General features: G+C 45.2%; 1 protein-coding gene across 1 annotated transcript in view; it reads right to left on the minus strand.

The window, feature by feature from the left end:
- ass1 (argininosuccinate synthase 1) overlaps positions 1 to 25375 on the minus strand; it is a 180550-nt gene that overhangs the window by 23728 nt on the left and 131447 nt on the right. Inside the window, exon 12 of the mRNA XM_073052786.1 lies at positions 3803 to 3934. Within this exon, the coding sequence (XP_072908887.1) occupies positions 3803 to 3934 (132 nt within the window). The remainder of the gene's footprint in view (positions 1 to 3802; positions 3935 to 25375) is intronic.

Consider the following 25375-nt stretch of genomic DNA (forward strand, 5'->3'; position numbering starts at 1 on the left):
TGGAGGAACTCAGTGGGCTGAGCAGCATCTCATCTGGCATTTCCAGAGTTCGCCGCTGATATGCCGCCCAATTAACATTCATTCTGAGCGGACTTGATTACGGAGGTGATGCTGAGGCTTTATAAGGCATTGGTCAGACAGCACTTGGAGTTTTGGTTCACTTATCTAAGAAAGGATGTGCTGACACTGGAACAGAGGAGGTCTATGAGAATGATCCCGGGTATGAAAGGGTTAACATCTGAGGAACATTTGATGATTCTGGGCCTGAACTTGCTGGAGTTTAACAGAATGGGCATAGGGATGTCATTGAAACCCATCAGACATTTAAAGGCCTAGATCAGGAGTTCCCAACCTTTTTTTATGCCATGGACCAATACCATTGTGTCCTTGAGCAAGGCACTTAACCACACATTGTTCTGCGACGACACCGGTGCCAAGCTGTATGGGTCCTAATGCCCTTCTCTTGGACCACATTGGTGGTGTGGAAAGGGGAGACTTGCAGCTTGGGCAACTGCCGGTCTTCCATAAAAAAAAATCTTGCCCAGGCTTGCGCCCTGGAAACTTTCCAAGGCGCAAATCCATGGTCTATCAAGACTAACCGATGCCTACTACCATTAAGCAAGGTGTCTGTACACCCCAGGTTGGGAATCCCTGGCCTAGATAGTGGACATGGAGAGGATGTTTCCTATAGTGGGGCAAATCTAGGACCAGAGGGCGCAACCGCAGAATAGAAGGATGTCCTTTTAGAATAGAGATGAGAGGAATTTCATTAGCCAGAGGGTGGTGAATCTGTGGTATTCATTGCCACAGATGGCTGTGGAGGTCAAGTCATTGGGTATATTTAAAGCAGAGATTGATAGGTTTTTGATTAATAAGGGCATCAAAGATTATGGGGAGAAGGCAGGAGAATGGAGTTGAGGGGGATAATATATCAGCCATGATGGAATGGCGGAGCAGACTCAATGGGCCAAATGGCCTCATTCTGCTCCTATGTTTTATGTATCATGACTGTAATTGATTCTTGCCTTGAGGTAAGGGAGGGTTTAAAAAAAAGTTAGGTAATGGATCTATTCTTAATCACCATTCAATGTGGATCTGAATGGAGAGCAAACACACAGTGACATTTGTCAAGGTCCCAACTGGCTCAGCTACGAATCGCTCTGTGACTGAATAACTTGTCTACATTCACCGCATGGTTCATTCACGATGGGAAGCCACTGGGGTGAGTTACTGCAGGTCTCGTAGGAATAGATCCTTTTAATAAATTCAGAAAATGAATGGGAAAAGTCAGGCAGGACTACGTCTGAAATAAAATTTAAAAATGAAGCAAAGCCACTTGAAAAAGAAAGGTGAAAAAGCCCCACAAGTTAATCTTAAATGTGGTTGTCGACCATCAACTTGTATTGACTATTTTACTCAATACATTCCTGTAAATCATTCTATAAATGGAATCTGAAGAAAAATGAATCTAATATTCTATTTCTATTAGATTCCACGGTAGATAACGGACAAAAGAAAATCCAGAGCCACGTGGGCAGGAAGCGTTCGATCGATCGTGGAGCAGGTTTAAATGTAGGCACAACATTGTGGGCTGAAGGGCCTGTACTGTGTCATAATGTTCCATGTTTTAATGGATAGGCCTCCTCGCTTACAATAACTTTCTTTCATTTTGAAGGGCAGGGTTTGCGGGGAAACTTCAAAAGTGCACATGGTGGGTGATGATTAATAATGAGCACAAAACTACTGGATTGTTTTAAAAACACACCTAGTCCTGAGGGGTTTAAACCTGCCAGCTGATCCACCAACGATGGGTGATCTTAAATGCCCCCTGAAACGGCCCAGCTGGATGTTCAGTGCAAGGACAGTTACAGATGAGTAATAAAAGCTTTCTGTGGCCCAGATTTAAAAAAAATAAACTGTGGGAAACGGATCACGCAGAGACATCGTGACTTTAGGGCAGAGAAATCACATTGGACAGATGCACTAGCATTCTTTGAAAGAGGTTTCAATCAAAGTGGGTAGAGGGGAACCAGACAGGTTCCGATTTTCAGAAGGTAACACGAGAGGGAATTTCCTTACTCAGAGAGTGGTAGCTGTGTGGAACGGGCTTCCAGTAGAAGTGGTAGAGGCAGGTTCGATATTGTCATTTAAAGTAAAATTGGATAGGTATATGGACAGGAAAGGAATGGAGGGTTATGGGCTGAGTGCAGGTCAGTGGGACTAGGTGAGAGTAAGCTTTCGGCACGGACTAGAAGGGCCGAGATGGCCTGTTTCCGTGCTGTAATTGTTATATGGTTATATTATATGGTATTTAGCATGCCATTTAGAAAGCTGCTTCACCAGATAGGAGCTCAGGGCACTGGGGGTAATATTAAGATAGAGAGATAGTGATAGATAGAGAGAGAGAGAGCTAGAGAGAGAGAAAGAAAGAGAGAGATGGAGAGAGATAGAGAGCAAGAGAGAGAGAGGGAGAGATGGAGAGAGAGAGAGAAAGAGAGTGAGAGAGAGAGAGAGAGAAGCAGATATCTTGTGGAAGCAGTAAGTGGATGATAAAGGTATCATTTTCAAGTTGACTATCTACAACCACTGAAGTGCCTCAAACCAGATTCCCACTTGCATGAATGCATGAGCATTGATTTCTCTAACTTCCGGTAATTTTTCCCCTTCCTCTCTTCATCCATTCCCCCCTCTGGCACCCCCCCCCCTTCTCTACTCACTTGCCTTTCACCTCCTTGTGGCAGCCCTCCTCCTTCCCTTTCTCCCATGGTCCACTCTCCTCTCCTATCAGATTCCTTCTTCTTCAGCCCCACACCTTTTCCACCTATCACCTCCCAACTTCTCACCTCATACCCACCTGGCTTCACTCACCTATCCACTTCTAGCTTGAACTCATTCCCTTCCCCCCACATTATTATTCTGGCCTCTTCCCCCTTCCTTTCCAGTCCTGATGAAGAGTTTCGGCCAGAAATTGTCGACTGTTTATTCATTTCTGTAGATGCTGCCTGACCTGAGGAGTTCCTCCAGCACATTGTACGTGTCACCCGCACTTGCACGAGATGACACGATCTCACTTACACCCATAGACGTTAAATTCAGCAGTCGTTTGAGTGAAGGAGACAGATTTTTAGCTTGATCTACACACCCCACATGTGCACCATGTGTGGTTTAAATTTCCTCCCAACAAAGCAAAACTTGTGAAGTTTGTGGCATCAAAAGGAATCTTGACGGACAACCAATAAAGTGAAAATTGATAGTTTCCTGTTTGGTCAGGGAATCAACGATTATGGTGCGAAGGCAGGTGTATGGGGTTGAGTGGGATCTGGGATCAGCCATGATGGTAGAGCAGACTTGATGGGCTGAATGGCCTAATTCTGCTCCTGTGTCCTATGGTCTCTTATTATCAAAGTAAGTACAAGTCATCACACACTACCCTGAGATTGATTATCCTGCAGGCATTTACAGTAGAAAATAAATACAATACAGTCAGTGAAAAACTATGCACAATGACTGACAAGCAACCAATGCACAATAGAAGGCAGCCTGCACAAATACACAAAAAATGACAAACAAGTAAAGAAATAACACTGAAAGCACATGTTGAAGAGTCCTTGAAATGAGTCGATAGGCTGTGGATTCAGTTCACAGTTGAGGTGAGTGAAGTTATGTTCTCTGGTTCAGGAGCCTGATGGTTGAAGGGTAATAACAACTCAAAAGTCACTGCATTTTTGACAGTCAGAATGAATAAGTTGAATAGCATTCCAACTTTTATAAACCATTGTCTGCTACTTTTTTTCTTGCTTACCGTCGTACAGCTGCTCCGAAAACTTCACTGCCAAATCCCGTTTGATTTTCCTCACTTCCTTGTCCATGGTGAAGGTCTCGATGTCCGTGTGAGCGTGGTACAGGATTGTCCCACCTGGGGTCTCGTAGATACCTAACCATTTACCGAGAGAAGAAAGAGAAAAAAAAACACAAAAAATTATTGTTGACTGACAAAAATAATCACTTTTCTGACAGAAATAGAGTTGGATACCATTCAGTCCCAGCTTGCTCTAAAAGGCATCTGTCATTATCTGCTCACTGGGACTCACGCAGTCCACTTCACACCTTGCAGTGAAAATTTCCAGATTCCTTGTTCTATCTGCACTCATTCTGACTAAATGACAGGGTTTAAGCACTGATTCCCCTCAATGTATGCCCAGTGGCCTCCCTGAAAGCCTGTAATTAAACAACTGCCAGTAAGCAGACAGAAACTCAGCTGGGAAAATTAAGCTGTCACCAAGTGCTCAGTGCTGGATCTTGTCTTCATCCGTTCAAAGGGAAAGCATTTGGAAAAATCTGATTAGGTTTGTAAAATACAGCTCCGAGCTGCTTTCCCAGCTTTTGCACTTGGCAGTGGATAAGGAGAGAGAAATTGTTAAAAGGAGAGCAAAAACAAGCAGATTTATCTTTTGGTATGGCAAGTTGTAACAATTATTTAACCACCTTAATACTCACGTATGATTAAATATTTTTCAGCTGTAGAAGTGCACATTTCCTTCAGCAACACAGCTGCAGACAATTTCCATTTTTATACATTTAACATTAAAGTCAGTACAGGTTTCCAAATTCAACATGTTAACCTGTGGAAAATGTCTTCGGTATTTTGTATCTCCTTCTACGTTTACACTGAAGCTACATTCTCTCTTTGGATTTTACGTTTTCCAATTAACAGGCTGATATCCCACATACTTCAATTAAATGCAGACAGCAATACACGTTCAGTTCCTTGTGCCTGTCTCGGATGACCTTTATCTCTGTTACGTTTCTGAAACTACCCCATCAGTCTGACTTCCCTTCACATCCAAAGATCTATCCATCTCTGTCAAAGATATACTGAATGGATTAGCTGCAGCCCTCTGAGTACAGAAATTTATTTTCATCTCCAATCCAAATTTCTTATTTTGGCACTGTGATCTCAGGGTCGAAACATACCAGCCAAGGGAAAAATCCCAGCATCAACCCTGTCAAGATCCAAGAGAATTTCAGATGTTTTAATCTGTTCACCTTGTATTCATCTAAATTTGTGAGAATACAGGCTCAGTCTGATCAATATTTGAGGGGATATCCCAGAAATCACTCTGGTGAGTGGTTTGTCACATTCCCTCTATAGCATCCATTTAAGTCGGAAGACCAGACTTGCACATAATCAAAGTCAAGGTTAATTTATTATCAAAGTACATGTAGGTTACCGCACTAGCTTGAGATTCATTTTATTGCAGACATTTACAAAAAAAAAAGGTTAAATTGAATGGCATTCATCATTATGCCACCGTGTCACATGTGAGTGTCTTACTAAAAGAAAAACTAAGTAGACAGGCTTTCCAGCTCCTGTGCTTTTGTTTCAATTCAGTTCTGGAGTTACAAACCATAACAGTGGCAATGAGTAAGTCTTAAAACAAATCTGAGGCAACTACCTACCTGTTAAGACACAGCATGTTTTTCTTTGCAAAGGGAGAGAGAGAGACGATAAGAGTTTTTTAAAAAGCGCAGCATGTGTTTCTTCAGAAGGAGAGAGAGAGAAAGAGTTCAAGTTAAAAAAAAGATAGATAGAAAAAGGTCAAAATTAACAAGCAGCAAATTCGGCCACAGGTTCATAAACAGTGTGTATTGGTTGATAATAATAATAATAATAATAATACATTTTTAAAAAGCAGAAAAAGCTGGCTATATCTAAAAGATAAGCACATTCAATTGCATGATAGATAACTGGATGATGTATACTGAATGAATTGAGCAGTATTTTGAAGCAAATGGAATAGCCAATAAGAAGTGAGTGCCAGTGTTACTGAGTTCAACAGGTAGAAAAGCGTATAGTTTGTTAAACTGCTCCAACCAAAACAGCCAAAATTTGCTTTGCTGGTATCATGAATGTAATGCGGTAATATTTAGAACCAAAACAATTGTTGACTGCAGAACGCTTTAGGTTTCATAAGCAGAATCAAAAGGAAGGGGAGTCCATTTCAGCATATGTGGCTGAATTGAAGAAATTGTCGGAGCATTGTCAGTTCAGTGATGGGCTTAATGAGAGATCAGTTAGCTTATGCAATCTTACAAGGAAGCACTCAAAAATGGCTCCTAACTGAAGCACAAGTCACATTTAAAAGCGCAGCTGAAATCGCTGTATCAATGGAAACAGCATCCACGGGCAGAAGTGAGTTGCAGCCAGGAATGAAAGTGAATGTGAACAAAATTGCAACATCTTAACAGAAACATTCCTGGCTGAACAAATTGTGTTGTCATTACAGTAGGGGCTCAATAACACCCGACCAATGCGAGTTTAAAGGTGAAACTTGCAGAAGATGCACCAAAGTAGGACACATACAAAGGGCTGGTCAGGCAGACAAAAATAAATGCACTGCACAGGGAAGGGAAAAAGTAAACAAACTTGAATGGCATTGGGCAGAGATAGATCAGCAGCTTTCCATGCACTGTACGGAATGCCAACAAGTCCAGAAGATGCCAGGAGCAGCACAATGCACAACCGACAGCTCGCCAGCCACGCAGACCCTGGGGTGTCCCTTGTGCTCACTTTAAAGCCAGCCTCAGGAGGAAGATGCAGAACAAGCAGCTGAGACAGACTGAGGGCTCCTCAAGCAACTAGGTTCGATGTTTCACTCGTGGACAAGCAGTCCTGGTGAAGGACTACAGAGCTGTACAGAACAGGACCACTCTCCCACACAGTGGAGATTGCATCTGATGTCATCTGGAGACGACACATCCGTCAGCTGAGGAGAGCAGAGTCCATTGTCAGAGAAGAGCTGTCGGAACCAACTCCTACAACCACCACTTAGGACCTGAGATTATTTCACAGCCACAAGTCTCACCTGCCAAGCAGAGTGACCCACTCCCGTTGTTAGGAAAGATGTTATCCCACAAGTGTAAGAACTTTTCCAGAGTGATTAAATCTTCAGGACTGAATGAAGACTCACTATGCTGTGGATGTCTATCTGGTAGTTGTATGATATAGTACACTGTATTAAGACTAGAGAGCAATAAACTACATATTTAGAACATAGAATAGTACAGCACAGTACAGGCCCTTAGGCCCACAATGTTGTGCCAACCCTCAAACCCTACCTCCCTCCACCACGACCCTCTGCTTTCTGCAAGCAAGCCAATTCTGAATCCACCTGGCCAAACTTCCCTGGATCCCATGCCTTCTGACTTTCTGAATAAGCCTACTGTGTGGAACCTTATCAAATGCCTTACTAAAATCCATGTAGATTACATCCACTGCACTACCCTCATCTATATGCCTGGTCACCTCCTCAAAGAACTCTATCAGGCTTGTTAGACACGATCTGCCCTTCACAAAGCCATGCTGACTGTCCCTGATCAGACCATGATTCTCTAAATGCTCATAGATCCTATCTCTAAGAATCCTTTCCAACAGCTTTTCCACCACAGACGTACGGCTCAATGGTCTATAATTACCCGGACTCTGTATTGACCACTACATCATAATTCCAAGTACGTATCCAAGCTCTCGGTTCATCACCTTTGTTCCTGATGCTTCTTGCATTGAAGTACACGCACTTTAGCCCTTCAACCAAGTTGAGGTGCACGCTATGGTGAGTTCGTTTATAGCTAAGTAGGGAGGAGTGTAGTGTATTTCATATTTCAATAACATTTGAATAATAATGCCACTTCTGCTGGCAGCCTGTCCCACGCACTGAAAGAGATCCCCCTCAAATTCCCCTTAAATATTTCACCTTTCACCCTGCGAGGGGTGAAAGGTGACCCAGTACGAGGGGAAATGTGTGCAACCCCCACCCTGGTCCATTACCGTCCAAGTTTTGCAACTTCGCAAAATGTTTGAGCTTCAGAAGTTTGCTGCAGATCGCAATACACAATGCATCACTGTGATGCAATGATTTCGAACAGCTTCCACAAACGAAACCTGCCATTTCAGTTCAAATTTATTACATTTATTTATGCTTGTTAGTTATCATTTTAACTAGTCTCAAATCAAGTGTCAAAATGCCATTTTTAGTTAAAATATAAATGGTGGTTTTAAATTTCAGAGTAAAATCCTTAAAACTCAAAACATCATCAGATTAAGCCACTGAACTATAAATAAACAAGGTGTATTTTTATCCTGTAATCTTTACCTTTGACTCATTAAGCTTCTGATTGATCAAAGTCATTACGTTAAAGCACTGGATGTTTTATGTTCTAAAAATCAGCAGAGGAATAGATTAAAGACATTCAGAAAGATCAATAGATAGTTAAAGAGGTACTTCACAGTTCTCAAAAACAGATCAGAAAATAAAACTTTGTGGGAAATGTAATCAATTTGTCCCTAACCAACATATTAAGAGAGTTGATCATTTTCCAAAAATGAAAATTTCTGGGAAAGTTCAAGCAGATTAAAAGCACCAAATATACTAGCATGTCTGAGGAAAGGAGGGTGAATGAACTGGAATTGTGGACCAGTTACCTTAACATCAATTGTGAGGAAAATATTGGAATCCACTACAAGGAAAAGCATAACATTGATCGTGTGGATAGTCAGATCCTTTTTCCCAGGGCTGAAATGGTTGCCACAAGAGGACACAGATTTAAGGTTCAGAGGAGATGTCAGGGTTACGGCGGATACGATAGGGTCTTTTAAGAGACTTTTGGATAGGTACATGGAGCTTAGAAAAATAGAGGGCAATGGGTAAAGCCTAGTAATTTCTAAGGCAGGGACGTGTTCGGTACAATGGCCTGAAACGTCATCTGTACTCTTTTCCAAAGATGCTGCCTGGCCCGCCAAGCTTCTCCAGCATTTTGTGTGCATTGCTTGGATTTCCAGCAGCTGCCGATTTTCTCGTTTGTGGTGAATGATAATTTATGAAGGGAAGTATAGCTAGCAGTTGGTTTATATAGCAATGGCTGGGCATATTGTATTTAAGTTACCAAAAAGTTGAAAGGAAATAAGAATCCTTTCAGGTGTGCTGTTCCTACCACAAGTCAGTTCTCAGTGTGGGTCCTAAATCAAGAATTCACTGCTCATTAACACATTCACTGGGATTAATTCATGCAGCCAATGGGAATGGAGCCGAGGCTCCCATTTCAATTTTGGACTAGATGTGTAAGGGATGAAGTGGTTGGCTTTCTAAATATGCAACAGCTATCTGTCTGGCAGAGTACAAGAAGGATAATTTTACCCTGGATGCAGTCCAAGTGATGTGCGTGGAATTGGGCAGCCTGCAGCATATCCTCGAGCGCATTGGTTGTTTGCAAGAATGATGCATTTCACTGTATATTTTGGTGTACGTGATAAATGAATCTGAATCTCAATCTATAAAGAATCGGAGTAAGTTTTCTTTGAAAACATTTTCTACGTTTATCTGCTTTAAACGGGAGACATCCTTTTTACAATCACTGATGTCTGGCCTTCACTATTTCAGTGTTTTCTATGGAGTCATTAAATCCCAATTTATACTAAATCAAAATGTGACAATATTCCATATTATCATATATGATATTATATGATAATATAATCATATATCAAATCCTAAGGAGTTTAAACAACTCAGACTGAATGGCATTGGTAAAGTAACACACACATCTATGGAAATAAATAACCAGTCAGTGTTTCAGGCCTAGATCAGCACTGAAAAGAAAGAGAGATGTTTGGTATTTTACAGCAGGTTTCCTCAATTTAAAAATAAAATTGTAGTAGGTTTCAAATTTTAAAACCTTATCTACTTTTAAATAATTTTCAGATTTGAAATGTTTGTGTTAACCTACATGAAGTTTAAAATTGAATCATATCCTACAACTGTGGTATGAAAGGAACCTCAGTCTTAAGTTCAATTTGACAGAACAGTGAGTGAACCTCATTTATTGTGGAAAAATATAAACAGATTCATTCAACAGTGAAATTTGGATCTGTTCCTACCATTATTTACAATTGTTACTTACTGCACGACTACAATTTTCTTGCAAGCAGGGACCTCATGGGGATTGAAAGTTCTGTTGTAGAGACAATATTAACTTGATAGAAAGGGAGTCGTTTCATGGTAACCAACATGGCTGACATGCCAACACTCTCAGGCCATTATGTAGAAGCATGCAATCCTTCACAGTTTGGAATCACAGATCACTGAAGACCAACTTCAACACAAATACATACAATTAAAAACTGGTGCCGTGCAGAATGATGCATGACATTTTCATCCTTTGGCAGTTACAGGTTTCAAATAAAATTTGAAGTAAATTTGTATTGAAAATGCATTTTATCATCCTCTGTGCAAGAGCAATGTTGTATACCATAAGATTTAACCTGATTCTTTATACATTCAGTTATTTCCTGCATTAATTATGGACAATCCCTCTCACCCCCTCCATGACATACTGGACAAACAGAGGAGTAACAGACTGACTCCACCGAACTGAACGTCACGGAGACCCTTTATCCCTGTGGCTCTGACTCTACAGCTCCTGCTGCTTAAGTATATAAGTATATGCTTTCATTGCTCGTCTGTATTTTGCACTGTTACTTTTTCATGCACATTTTGTATTCTTTTTCGAACCTCAATACTTCCGTATTTTGTATTTTAAAGTATATATTTCTGACTGAGCAACCTTGCAACAACAATTTCCTTCAGGATAAATAAAGTTTTATCTTACTTTATTATTTCATGACTAAAAGAATTGAACTTAAATCCTTCTCAGAGAATGCGAACCTCTTCATCTCTAAACCTTATATTTTGTTGGTTCTGACAACCCGTTCTCACATGATAGATCGGTACCATTGGAAGTCCAGCAATTTAGTGCCTGTAGGCTGACTTGTAACATGGAAGAGTATGTAGCAGTAACGGCAGTGAGACAGTTAATTACTGACAAGCAAAGTAGGTATTTAGCACATTGTGAAGTGGGGCAGGAAGACAGATGAGAGGAAATTGGAAGTCCTTTCTTCACCACTATGATGAACTTCCTTTTCAACTTCTGTCACGTACTTAGCAATCACCGTTTTTTTAAAAAAGTAGTTCTATTGAACATCTATGACCTAAGTGAAAAACTCAGCCAATCACATTTATTCTCTCTCTACTGCCCATTACAGCACTGGCGCTTTGGACAGCAATGAAGGTCCTCCATCTCTGGTGGTGTTCAGGTTTCCTTCATTGCATCAGTAGCTTCCTCTCGGTTTTCACTCCTGTCAATCACGTAAGTTCCATGTGGAGACTCTGGAATACTGTCACACTCAGATGTAAGATTCTTCTTGGTGTTTATTTAACAGTTTTGTTTCACCAGTCAGGGTCGTTAGCCTGAGCTGAACCCTCGAACCTGGAGGACTGGCGGAGCACTCGTAGCCTGTTCCTCTTTTTTTTCTTTTTTTAGGTAATATTTCTTTTCTCTCTCCGCGAAGTTTCAGATTCGACCAGAAGGATGTTTTCTTTCTTTTTGTAATTTTATCCTCAAATGGACTGCCCAGTCTCTTTTTTTCTGTTTTAGGTTAGTTTAGTGGGGTTTTTTTCCTTCTTAATAATAGAAAATATCCAGTCTTTTTTTTGTATGAATTGTCAAGAGGAGTTGTGGCTCTCTGTTTATATATACTAGCACAATATTATATTATACATGATTCTGACAGTGTATATTCCTCTCTTTGTACTTTTATTGTATTATGTATTTGATATAACTTCTCCTCTAATTTGTATCTATTCATATTTTTTTTAAATCAATAAAAAGATTGAAAATAAAAAAACTCGTAGACTGGCCTCTACCCTTTGACCTGTTTGGCATGGGTGACCCTACCAAGAGCCCTGACTCCAGCCAACATACTGTAGCTCTCGGAGTCATTGACGCACACAAACCTTCAACCCCAACTATAAGGTTGTGGTCCTCTTGGAAGAGTCACATTTATTCCAGCAGGAATTAAATGATTGAGAGAAGGTAGACTTGACACTGAATGGGCAACACCCCCGTGCTCTGTTGGCTATAAAGCAGGAATATATTTATGTAACACCACTCCCGACCTTAAGATAAATCCAAACTGCATCACAGCCAGCGATGTACAGTGATAGTTACGGATGTAATGCAAAAAGTTGGCACCCAACTTGTGCAGAGCAGGCTCTCACAAACTGTAACTACAATATGACTAGAAAATCTGTTTCTGGACTTTTGATGCAGAGTTAAAACATTGTCAGATGCTCCCCTGAGAAAGCAGACATCAGCAGGTTAACGAAATGTGGCCATTACAGCAATGTAACTGTTCCTCTACTCTGTCCGAGAAACCCAATAGATTGGTTTGTGCTCCAAGCTTGAGAGTCAAAGGATCCAACATCAGCTGCGATCAGGCCAGTTTTCTCCCAATGGACCTACATTATAGAATTTAAGCACAGGAGATTCTGCAGATGCTAGAAATCTTGAGTAATATGCAACAGAAAGAACTGGTGGAAGTCAGGAGGCATTTATGGAAGGGTGCGAACAGTTGATGTTCTGGGCTGAGATCCTTCACCCAGACCTGATCAAATCTCAATGAAGGTCCTCAGCCCGAAACATCGACATTTACTCCCCTTTATAGCTGAGCTCCTCCAGCACTGGTGTGTGTTGCTCATATCACACACCATCAAACACAAATTAGCGTCTAATGATACTGGACTCATTACAAAAATACTTCCATGCATAGCTGATTTACATTGGCACAAAAGGATTGGGACTTGTGAGCACTTAGACCTTGTATCTACCCATAACATATTACACACGACCATGAAATTACTTAAATCAGACAGAGGCTACATCCACACTAGACCGGATAATTTTGAAAACGCCAGTTTTGTGTAAAAATGACAGGCGCCCACACTATGCATTTTTAAAAATATCTCTGTCCACATTAAAACAGATATTTCGGCAAATCTCCTCCTGCTGTGCATGCACAGGACATATCTACCGAAAACAAGTGACATGTTTGGTGTCGAATCTCACTGTGAAAGACTTAGTGCAAGTTTGTTCAGTTACACACTAGAAAAACTTAAAAGACGGACAGCTGTTGGCTCTCCCACAGGAGGAGTTAAAAGTAAAAAAAAACAAATACTGGAGCGTATGGAGGCAACCGACAGGGAGTTCACGGACAGTATGATCCGGCTGATGACGAACACTGAAAAACTGACTAACTCTGTTGCATTAATAAAGCCCTTTGTTAAATGTATAAAACATGTCTGCATCAGTGTTATCTTGTATTTCCATTCAATGTTACATTAGGCTGTTACACATCTATTGTCAGAGAAGTACTTGCATAAATAGGTAAACCACCTTCATACAAGCAAGGACAGAAAACAGGGCAAAGTGAGTATACTTATTTATTCAGTAAGTTACGGGTCAAAGTATTTGGTGAGTACATTTCTAACTCTTCTGGCTTCAGTCTCGTTGCCGTCTGTTCTGAAATTGTTAGGTTGCGTTGAAGAAAACAATGAAGTGGCGCGCGCGCTGCCGTTACCATGCCACGGCATGACAGCATTTTTAGATTTCTCCGGTTCCCCATCCACACTGCTCTGGCCAAGTGGTGTTTTCAAAATTACACACCCTGGAGAGCGTTTCTGAAAATCTCTGGTTTCGGGGGACAAAAACACTGTTTTAGTGTGGACGGAGGGTAAAAACGAAGAGAAAAAGCTTTGGTTACGGATTTATCCGGTGTAGTGTGGATGCAGCCAGAGAGTGATGAAAACTGAAACCTCTTTTATCCTTTCATTACCAACTCACAAATTCTAGAACATTAAAATGCCTACCATCCTTGATCTCCAAATCCAAAACCCTTTTTTAAGGAATGTCTCCTCAATTTGGTTGTATAGAGACATAGAAAAACACAACACAGAAACAGGCCCTTCAGCCCATCTAGTCCATGCCAAACCATTTAAACTGCCTCGTTCCATCGACCTACGCCTGGACGAAAGCCCTCCCCACCCTTACCAATTCATAGTAAAAGATGTGTATTCCAATGGCACAGTTCACATCATTATTTAACCATGTCTAAAAGAAATACAACTGTAAAAAGAAATTAGCAGCAAAGTTACTAATGTAAAGCAGGCCTAGTGGCAGTTAAATTGTACAATGCAGGCTCCAGCAGATAACGTGGCCTGATAATTAATATGATTTCACCAGAGGGAGTTTTATTGGATAGTACACTAATATTCGGTGGCGGGGTGGAGATAGGACTCTACCAAAGGAGGTGTGAGGTGCTCCTTACCTCCGCTAGCCTGCAGGACACCCTTGGGCGAGGTGTAGCACCTGCTTAGCCCCCCGATCAGGGTCACGTGAAGCCACAGGAGCCACTGGTGGACGGTTGTATGTTTGGCTGGTCTATATCACAAATCCTGGCTGCACTGACACTGGGCAAACAAACTCTGAAGGGTATTGATAATGGCTGGAGTGACCCATCTTGGAAAGACACTGCCCTGAAGCAGGCAATGGCAAACCACTTCTGTAGAAAATTATTCAAAAACAATCATGGGTCATGGGAAGAGCACAATCGCCCACGTCATACGACACAACACCTAACGAACGGACGGATATACCTGCTCTTCTTCTACATCTGCCCAACCGACTGCACACTTTAATGTTCCGATCGGAAGATGCCAGGCAGTACTGAGCGGGACTTGCCCAGAATTACAACGAGAAATCAGTCCAGGTATTTGTGCTGTGTATCTTCGGCTTGTACCGATACCTCAGGCAAAAGCACAGCTGACTCTATGCGCAATTTAAAAGCAGCACTTCATTTTTTGAATGAAATCATTCGGGCAGGGTGGTTTATTAATGAATATCTCCTTGCCTTAAACAGCCTAAACTATTAAATGAACTATCGAATGAATGGTGGTGGGGGAGATTTAACAAGCTCTCTTTACCTCGCATTCCACCACATACACGTAAAACCTTTTAAACTCAACCACTGCAGAAACGGGAACAGAAAGCAAATAGCAAATATCAAGGGCAAGAGTTAATTTAGGCTGTAAAAAATGTATTTATATATTGAGATACACGAAGTTCTTAAAATATCTTTAGGCTGAGGACAAGTGGATCCGGCAGAATCAGGAGGCAAGCGGTTGAAAATCTCAGTGCTTGTTCCCATCGCTATTTGTTCTTTTCTTTACTCCGAAGTTTATTTTACTTACAATTTTCTTTTATTTTCTTTAATTCCTATTTATCTTTAATTCTGTCAATGGCAATAGGTTAGCAGCAATTGTTTTAGGCAGTTTCAGTCACATTCATCACATCTGCCTGTCAACAGGGCATAAACAGTGACTGTTCTATGAAAACGCCGCTTTCTCTCCCACTGTATTGAGTGATTCTGACATTTGTCTTATTGGTGGATGAAAAAAAAAAGGAGGAAGGCAGCTTTGGAAGCTAGTAATCTTCCTGCATTTCTGTCTAAAGGGAGTGAATCCGTGTACTCCATCAGGAAACAGAGGATGACACGTGTAAAAATTAAGTAATTGCTTGTCAGAACCAAGTCAAATAATCTGCTCACTTCATGCTGATAGGCACTCAGCTTTTCTGCACACTTGATGCACTGTGGCTCCCTGATGTTTTGCTGTTGAGCAAGGATCCAGCAAGAGGCCAGAGCTGCTAGTAGCTGTTGGTTTCAAACAATTCCGTTTTTCACAGGGGAGACGTCAGATCGAGAAATGGAATCTTGATGCAAACAATAATCTGCTTCTGATACAAGATTTTCAACAAGAACCCCAATATTCATACATCTTATTTCATATTAAAAATATCAGTACCTTAAATTTATACAGTATTTACCCCAAACTCCAAAAAGATTTGGTTTGTAGCTGAATATGTGTTATCTTAAGTAATATGTTCTAAAGAGGACAGCATACCAACTGCCCTGCTGAGCTTTCCCCTCGAGAGGACATTTCCTATTTCTGGACAATGATCACATCAGAGGAGCAGCTACTATACGATCCAAGCTTCTATTTTTACACGTAATAATTAAAAATAGTTCCAACAACTGAATTGCAGTTGAACAAGATTGGTATTCTTTCAAACACCTTTCACTCCCTTTTCTGATTATCTCCGAAACCTTCACAGCCAATGAAGCATCTGTAAACAGCAAACAGTGTAAGTCATTCACTGATGTTCATTAAACAAACCGTATTGGCCAGGACAGCAGCTTCTCCTGTTCTTTCTTCCCAATAGTGATGTCCCACTGAAAGGACTGATGTTAAAGTAAATTTATTACTAAAGTACATACATACCACCATATATACTACCTTGTGATTCATTTTTTTGCAGGCATTTACAGGAAAATGAATAAATACTGTAGAATTGATGAAAAATGCTGTACATATGACTGATGAACAATCAAGATGGAAAAGAAGACAAAGTGTGCGAATAAAAAAATAAATAATACTGAGAATAAGAATTGTAGAGTCTTTAAAAGTGAGTCAGCAGGTTGTGGAATCAGTTCAGCTTTGAAGTGAGTTCAGGAGCTTGATGGTTGGAGGGTAATAATTGTTCCTGAACATGGTAGTGTGGAACCCAAGGTTCCCATACCTTCTACCCAATGGTTACCTGGATGAAGGGAGTCCTTGACAATGGATGCTGCTTTCTTGTGGCAGCCCCACATGTATATGTGCTCAATGATAGGGAGGGGTTTGCAAGTGATGGACTTGGCTGTTTTCACCAATTACTGTAAACTTTTCCATCCCTGTGATGTGGCCACGGTTTCTATCTCATTCCACAGGCGTCACTTCTGACAGTGCAGCAGCAGCCAGGTACAGTCCGGGAGAGTCGGCTTCAATGCTTGGCATCAGCGGCCATCAAGTGCAACTCGTGTGCAACTCATGTGCAACTCGTGTGAAACTCAATGTGCAACTCGTGTGAAACTCAATGTGCAACTCATGTGAAACTCAATGTGCAACTCGTGTGAAACTTGTGTGAAACTCGTGTGAAACTCAATGTGCAACTCGTGTGAAACTCAATGTGCAACTCGTGTGAAACTCATGTGCAACTCAATGTGCAACTCGTGTGAAACTCAATGTGCAACTCGTGTGAAACTCCATGTGCAACTCAATGTGCAACTCGTGTGAAACTCAATGTGCAACTCGTGTGAAACTTGTGTGAAACTCGTGTGAAACTCAATGTGCAACTCGTGTGAAACTCAATGTGCAACTCGTGTGAAACTCATGTGCAACTCAATGTGCAACTCGTGTGAAACTCAATGTGCAACTCGTGTGAAACTCCATGTGCAACTCAATGTGCAACTCGTGTGAAACTCAATGTGCAACTCATGTGAAACTCAATGTGCAACTCGTGTGAAACTCGTGTGCAACTCAATGTGCAACTCGTGTGAAACTTGTGTGAAACTCGTGTGCAACTCGTGTGAAACTCCATGTGCAACTCAATGTGCAACTCGTGTGAAACTCCATGTGCAACTCGTGTGAAACTCCATGTGCAACTCAATGTGCAACTCGTGTGAAACTCCATGTGCAACTCGTGTGAAACTCCATGTGCAACTCAATGTGCAACTCGTGTGAAACTCCATGTGCAACTCATGTGAAACTCAATGTGCAACTCGTGTGAAACTTGTGTGAAACTCGTGTGAAACTCAATGTGCAACTCGTGTGAAACTCAATGTGCAACTCGTGTGAAACTCATGTGCAACTCAATGTGCAACTCGTGTGAAACTCAATGTGCAACTCGTGTGAAACTCCATGTGCAACTCAATATGCAACTCGTGTGAAACTCAATGTGCAACTCGTGTGAAACTTGTGTGAAACTCGTGTGAAACTCAATGTGCAACTCGTGTGAAACTCATGTGCAACTCAATGTGCAACTCGTGTGAAACTCAATGTGCAACTCGTGTGAAACTCCATGTGCAACTCAATGTGCAACTCGTGTGAAACTCAATGTGCAACTCATGTGAAACTCAATGTGCAACTCGTGTGAAACTCAATGTGCAACTCGTGTGAAACTCGTGTGAAACTTGTGTGAAACTCGTGTGCAACTCGTGTGAAACTCCATGTGCAACTCAATGTGCAACTCGTGTGAAACTCCATGTGCAACTCGTGTGAAACTCCATGTGCAACTCAATGTGCAACTCGTGTGAAACTCCATGTGCAACTCGTGTGAAACTCCATGTGCAACTCAATGTGCAACTCGTGTGAAACTCCATGTGCAACTCGTGTGAAACTCCATGTGCAACAATGTGCAACTCGTGTGAAACTCCATGTGCAACTCGTGTGAAACTCCATGTGCAACTCAATGTGCAACTCGTGTGAAACTCATGTGCAACTCAATGTGCAACTCGTGTGAAACTCCATGTGCAACTCGTGTGAAACTCCATGTGCAACTCGTGTGAAACTCCATGTGAAACTCAATGTGCAACTCGTGTGCAACTCCATGTGCAACTCGTGTGAAACTCCATGTGCAACTCAATGTGCAACTCGTGTGAAACTCATGTGCAACTCAATGTGCAACTCGTGTGAAACTCCATGTGCAACTCGTGTGAAACTCCATGTGCAACTCAATGTGCAACTCGTGTGAAACTCATGTGCAACTCAATGTGCAACTCGTGTGAAACTCCATGTGCAACTCGTGTGAAACTCCATGTGCAACTCAATGTGCAACTCGTGTGAAACTTGTGTGAAACTCGTGTGCAACTCAATGCTTGGAGTCAGCGGCCATCAAGTGCAACTCACGTGTGACAAATGATATACTTCAATCTACCAGCAAAGCTACAAACCCACTGATTACCTTCTCCTGCCAAAAAGACATTACAAACTCTAAATTCATGCATGATTCAAATAATGACCCAACTTATGCAAGACTTGTGCAACTTTTCTTGGATAACAAGGAGGAAGCTTCTTAAGTCTAACCTCCAAAGGTCTGCCACTCTCCTCAGAAGTGAGTGTGGTTGCTGTTACTAAGAAGAATGTGCTTCAGAAGCTGAAAGGTCAATGTGTGAAGGTAAATTAGTCACCTGGACCAGATGGACAACACACCCTAGGGTTCTGAAAGAGGTGGGTAAAGAGATTGTGAAGGCATTAGTAGTGATCTTCAAAGAAGAATAACAAATACTGGAATGGTTCTGGAAGGGGAAAGTCGTAAATGTCATTCCAATCTGTAAGAAAGGAAGGAGGCAAAAGACAGGAAATTCTGGGCCAGTTAGACTGACTCCAGTGGTCAGTGTTTGGGAAGATGTTGGAGTCCATTTTAGCAGATTGGGTTTCAGGGTACTTGAAGGCACACAATAAAATAGGCCAAAGTCAGCACGGCTTCCTTAAGGGGAGATCTTGCCTGACAAATCTGTTGGAATTCTGAGGAGATAACAGGCAGGACAGCCAAATGAGAGTTGGTGGATATGGTTTACTTGGATTTTCAGAAGGCCTAAATAAGATAAAAGCCCATGGTAATACAGAAAAGATATCAGCATGGCTGACTGGCAGAGGCAAGGAGTGGGAATAAAGGGGGCTTTTTGTGGTTGGCTGCTGGTGACTAGTGGTGTTCCACAGGGGCCAGTATGGAGTCTGCTACTTTCTACAATATTGTGGCGACCCACTTTCTGCGCAGGTGAACTGGCTCACAAATAGCTAGCGCGCGGGGAGAGACTTTGGTAATGCACCCCTGAAGTCATTTCCGCCCGGAGAGGGTGGGCACTAGGGATTAAATGCCAACGCCGCGAAGTTTGAATAAACTAGACTCAAACGACTTACCGACTGCGTGTCGTTATTTCAGTGCTGTGTGTAGCACATCGCTACATTGGTGACCCCGACAGTCCAAATGGGATTTGGACCAAAGATGACCGACTCTTCATCTGTTCACGCAGTTTCGCTAAAACTGCCAACTTTCTGGACGCTGTGACCACGTGTGTGGTTTAGCCAAGCAGAAGCCCAGTTCCAGATTCGGCAGATATCCTCTGATTCCACGTGTTACTATCACGTGGTGAGCGCCCTTGACCAGGAGACGGCCGCCGAGGTTGCGGATTTCATACAGTCGCCCCCGGAAGAAGGCAAATATGAAGCATTCAAAGCGCTGCTCATTGGGACCTTTGGCCTCTCACGGCATGAGCAGGGTGCCCGCCTGCTTGACCTGGACGGTTTGGGAGACAGACTGCCGTCAGCATTGATGAACGAGATGCTGGCCCTGGCTGACGGACTCAAGCCCTGCCTCATGTTTGAGCAAGTGTTCCTAGGGCAACTGCCCGAGCACATACATCTACTGCTGGCTGACGCAGATTTCAGCAACCCCTGGAAGGTGGCGGCCCGAGCAGATATGCTGTGGAAAGCCAAGAGGGAGAGCGTGGCGTCCGTCGGTCAGATTACCAGGCCAGGCCCGGCAGGGGGGCGCACACAACACAGAGGCAGGAGTGAAGAGGCCAGTGAACAGTGGTGTTTCTACCACCAGCGGTGGGGCACAAAATCCCGCCGTTGTCGTCCGCCCTGCAAGGGCCAGGGCCAGGGCCAGCTGCCGCTAATGACTATGGCGGCTGGCCACCAGGACAGCCTCTTGTACGTCTGGGACAAACAGTCGGGACTCCGCTTCTTGGTCGACACCGGAGCGGAAATCAGCGTCTTGCCCCCGACGGGGTACGACACCCGCAACAGGAAGCCAGGACCCACCCTGAGGGCCGCAAACGGCAGCACGATACGGACCTACAGCACCCGTACAGTGCAGCTGCAGTTCGGCGCCGGCCGGTTCACGTGGGACTTCACACTGGCCGCCGTGGCCCAACCACTCCTGGGGGCGGACTTCTTGCGAGCTCACAGCCTGCTGGTCGACTTGCAAGGGAAAAGACTGGTACATGCCGAGACTTTCCAGACGTTCTCCCTGGGTGAAGCCAAGTTGCCGGCCCCACACCTGGACTCCATCACGCTGTCGGACAACGAATTCACCAGAATCCTGGTGGACTTTCCATCGATTCTGGCACCGCAGTTCACGGCGGCCATGTCCAGACACGGGGTTCAGCACCACATCCCGACCAAGGGACCATCCCTCCACGCCCGCGCACGAAGGCTCCCCCCGGAAAAGCTCCGCCTGGCAAAGGAGAAGTTCAAAAGGATGGAGGAATTGGGGATCGTACGGAGGTCCAACAGCCCATGGGCCTCCCCCCTGCACACGGTGCCCGAAGCAGCTGGGGGTTGGAGACCATGCGGCGACTACCGTAGGCTGAACGAGGCTACAACTCCAGACCGCTACCCGGTGCCGCACATACAAGACTTTGCAGCCAACCTGCACGGGGCAAGAATCTTTTCCAAAGTAGACCTCGTCCGGGGATACCATCAAATCCCGGTGCACCCTGAAGACATCCCCAAAACAGCACTTATCATCCCGTTCGGCCTGTTCGAGTTCCTCTGAATGCCGCACAGACGTTCCAGCGGCTAATGGATGTGGTGGGACGCGACCTGGACTTTGAGTTCATCTATTTGGATGACATCCTTATAGCCAGCAGTAGTCGCCAGGAGCATCTGTCCCACCTCTGCCAGCTCTACTCCCGCCTGAGTGATTTCTGCCTCACGATCAACCCGGCCAAATGCCAGTTCAGTCTCGATACCATCGATTTCCTGGGCCACAGGATTACCAAAGACGGGGCAACACCTCTGCCCGCCAAGGTAGACGCAATCTGCCACTTTGCCCGGCCCAACATGGTCAAAGGCCTGCAGGAGTTCATTGCTATGGTGAACTTCTACCACCGTTTCCTCCCCTCAGCAGCCTGTATCATGCGCCCTTTGTACACCCTGATGTCGGATAAAGGCAAGGACATTATTTGGGACGAGGAGGCCACGGCCACTTTCGTCAAAGCCAAGGAAGCCTTGGCAGATGCCGCGATGCTGGTGCACCCCAGAATGGACATTCCGACTGCACTCATGGTGGACGCATCCAACACAGCAGTCAGTGGGGTGCTGGAGCAGCTCATCGAGGGGCGCTGGCAACCCTTGGCGTTCTTCAGCAAGCACCTACGACCACCCGAGCTCAAGTACAGTGCTTTTGACCGGGAGCTGTTGGCACTGTATCTGGCAATCCGGCATTTCAGGTACTTCTTAGAAGGTAGGCCATTCACCGCGTTCACGGACCACAAACCGTTGACCTTCACGTTCACAAAGGTGTCCGATCCCTGGTCGGCTCGCCAGCAGCGACATCTGTCCCACATCTCCGAGTACACGACAGACATCCAGCATGTCTCGGGAAAGGACAACGTTGTGGTGGACGCACTCTCCAGACCAGCTGTTCAGGCCCTGTCCCTGGGGGTGGACTATGCAGCACTGGCGGAGGCGCAGCAGGCAGACGATGAGATGCCCAGCTACAGGACCGCAGTCTTGGGTTTGCAGCTGCAGGATTTTCTCGTAGGCCCAGGTGAGAGGACCCTCCTGTGCGACGTGGCTACCGGCCAACCTCGCCCCATCGTCCCGGCAGCCTGGAGGCGGCGAGTTTTCGACTCCATACACGGTTTGGCGCACCCATCTCTCAGGACAACCATCCGGCTGGTCTCCAGCAAGTTCGTGTGGCACGGACTTCGCAAGCAGGTCAGTGAATGGGCCAGAACGTGCGTGCAGTGCCAAACAGCCAAGGTGCAGTGGCACACTAAAACCCCGCCGCAGCAGTTCGAACCCACCCACCAGAGGTTCAACCACATTCATGCGGATATCGTGGGCCCCCTACCAGTGTCCCAAGGAGCGCGGTACCTCCTAACTATGGTAGACCGGTTCACGAGGTGGCCAGAGGCGGTCCCGCTCACCGACACATCTGCCGATTCCTGCACCCGAGCACTGATTGCAATCTGGGTAGCACGCTTCGGGGTACCGGCCCACATTACCTCCGACAGAGGCGCCCAGTTCACCTCCAGCCTGTGGTCGGCTGTGGCCAGCCTGTTGGGAACGCAGCTGCACCACACAACTGCCTACCACCCACAGTCGAACGGACTGGTGGAACACTTCCACCGTCACTTGAAGTCGGCTCTCATGGCCCGAGAGGACCTAACTGGGTGGACGAGCTTCCCTGGGTCCTGCTTGGAATTCGCACAGCGCCCAAAGAGGATCTGCATGCCTCATCGGCCGAGTTGGTGTACGGTGCACTCCTGGCCGTCCCGGGAGAGTTCATACCAGCCCCAAGGGGGCAAGAGGAAGAACCCGCAGCAGTCCTGGACAGACTACGCGAAAGCCTCGGCAACCTGACCCCCGTACCGACTTCACAGCACGGACCCATGTATCCAAAGACCTGCAGAACTGTAAGTTTGTGTTTGTACGAAGGGGCGGACACTGGGCACCGCTACAGCGGCCGTATGAGGGGCCGTTCAAGGTGATCAACAACAACAGGTCCACGTACATTCTGGACATTGGGGGGAAAGAGGAGGTTTTCACAGTGGACCGACTCAAACCAGCCCATGTGGACTTGGCACAGCCAGTCGAGATTCAGGCACCGCGGCGCAGAGGCAGACCTCCCAAACAGAGGCTGATCCAGACTGTGGACATCGGGGGGGGGGGGGGTGTATCGCCGGTTCTGGGGGGGGGGGGGTTATGTGGAGACCCACTTTCTGCGCAGGCAAACCGGCTCACAAATACCAGCGCATGGGGGGAGACTATGGTAATGCACCCCTGATGTCATTTCTGCCCGGAGAGGGCGGGCGCTAGGGATTAAATGCCAGCGCCGCGAAGTTTGAATAAACTAGTCTCCAAACGACTCACCGACTGCGTGTCGTTATTTCAGCGCTGTGTGTAGCACAACGTTACAATATATTGTTAATGAACTGGATGATGGAATTGGTGCCTTTGTGGGCAAGTTTGCATTTGATACAAAGATAGATGGAGGGGCAGGTAGAGCTGAGGAAACAGGTGGAGCTGAGGAAAGGTGCTGAGGAAACAGGCGGAGCTGAGGAAACAGGTACAGCTGAGGAAACAGGCGGAGCTGAGGAAACAGGTACAGCTGAGGAAACAGGCGGAGCTGAGGAAACAGGCGGAGCAGAGGAAACAGGTGGAGCAGAGGAAACAGGCGGAGCTGAGGAAACAGGTACAGCTGAGGAAACAGGCGGAGCAGAGGAAACAGGTGGAGCAGAGGAAACCGACGGAGCTGAGGAAACAGGCGGAGCTGAGGAAACAGGCGGAGCTGAGGAAACAGGTACAGCTGAGGAAACAGGCGGAGCAGAGGAAACAGGTGGAGCAGAGGAAACCGACGGAGCTGAGGAAACAGGCGGAGCTGAGGAAACAGGTACAGCTGAGGAAACAGGCAGAGCTGAGGAAACAGGTACAGCTGAGGAAACAGGCAGAGCAGAGGAAACAGGTAGAGCTGAGGAAACAGGTGGAACTGAGGAAACAGGTGGAACTGAGGAAACGCGGAGCTGAGGAAACAGGCGGAGCTGAGGAAACAGGCAGAGCAGAGGAAACAGGTAGAGCTGAGGAAACAGGTGGAGCTAAGGAAACAGGTAGAGCTGAGGAAACAGGTGGAGCTGAGGAAAGGTGCTGAGGAAACAGGCGGAGCTGAGGAAACAGGCGGAGCTGAGGAAACAGGTGGAGCTAAGGAAACAAGTAGAGCTGAGGAAACAGGTAGAGCTGAGGAAAGGTGCTGAGGAAACAGGTGGAGCTGAGGGAACAGGTGGAGCTATGGAAACAGGTACTGAGGAAACAGGTAGAGCTGAGGAAACCGGCGGAGCTGAGGAAAGGTGCTGAGGAAACAGGTAGAGCTGAGGAAACAGGTGGAGCTGAGGAAACAGGTACAGCTGAGGAAACAGGCAGAGCAGAGGAAAGGTGCTGAGGAAACAGGCGGAGCTGAGGAAACAGGTGGAGCTGAGGAAACAGGTGGAGCTGAGGAAACAGGTGGAGCTGAGGAAACAGGTACAGCTGAGGAAACAGGTACAGCTGAGGAAACAGGTACAGCTGAGGAAACAGGTAGAGCTGAGGAAACAGGTGGAGCTGAGGAAACAGGCAGAGCTGAGGAAACAGGTACAGCTGAGGAAACAGGTACAGCTGAGGAAACAGGCGGAGCTGAGGAAACAGGTACAGCTGAGGAAACAGGCAGAGCTGAGGAAACAGGTACAGCTGAGGAAACAGGTGGAGCTGAGGAAACAGGTACAGCTGAGGAAACAGGTGGAGCTGAGGAAACAGGCGGAGCTGAGGAAACAGGTGGAGCTGAGGAAACAGGTGGAGCTGAGGAAACAGGCGGAGCTGAGGAAACAGGTACAGCTGAGGAAACAGGTACAGCTGAGGAAACAGGTACAGCTGAGGAAACAGGCGGAGCTGAGGAAACAGGTACAGCTGAGGAAACAGGCGGAGCTGAGGAAACAGGTGGAGCTGAGGAAACAGGTGGAGCTGAGGAAACAGGTGGAGCTGAGGAAACAGGCGGAGCTGAGGAAACAGGTACAGCTGAGGAAACAGGCAGAGCAGAGGAAAGGTGCTGAGGAAACAGGCGGAGCTGA

The sequence above is a fragment of the Hemitrygon akajei genome, chromosome 7, assembly GCF_048418815.1.
Source record: "Hemitrygon akajei chromosome 7, sHemAka1.3, whole genome shotgun sequence".
Taxonomy (NCBI): domain Eukaryota; kingdom Metazoa; phylum Chordata; class Chondrichthyes; order Myliobatiformes; family Dasyatidae; genus Hemitrygon; species Hemitrygon akajei.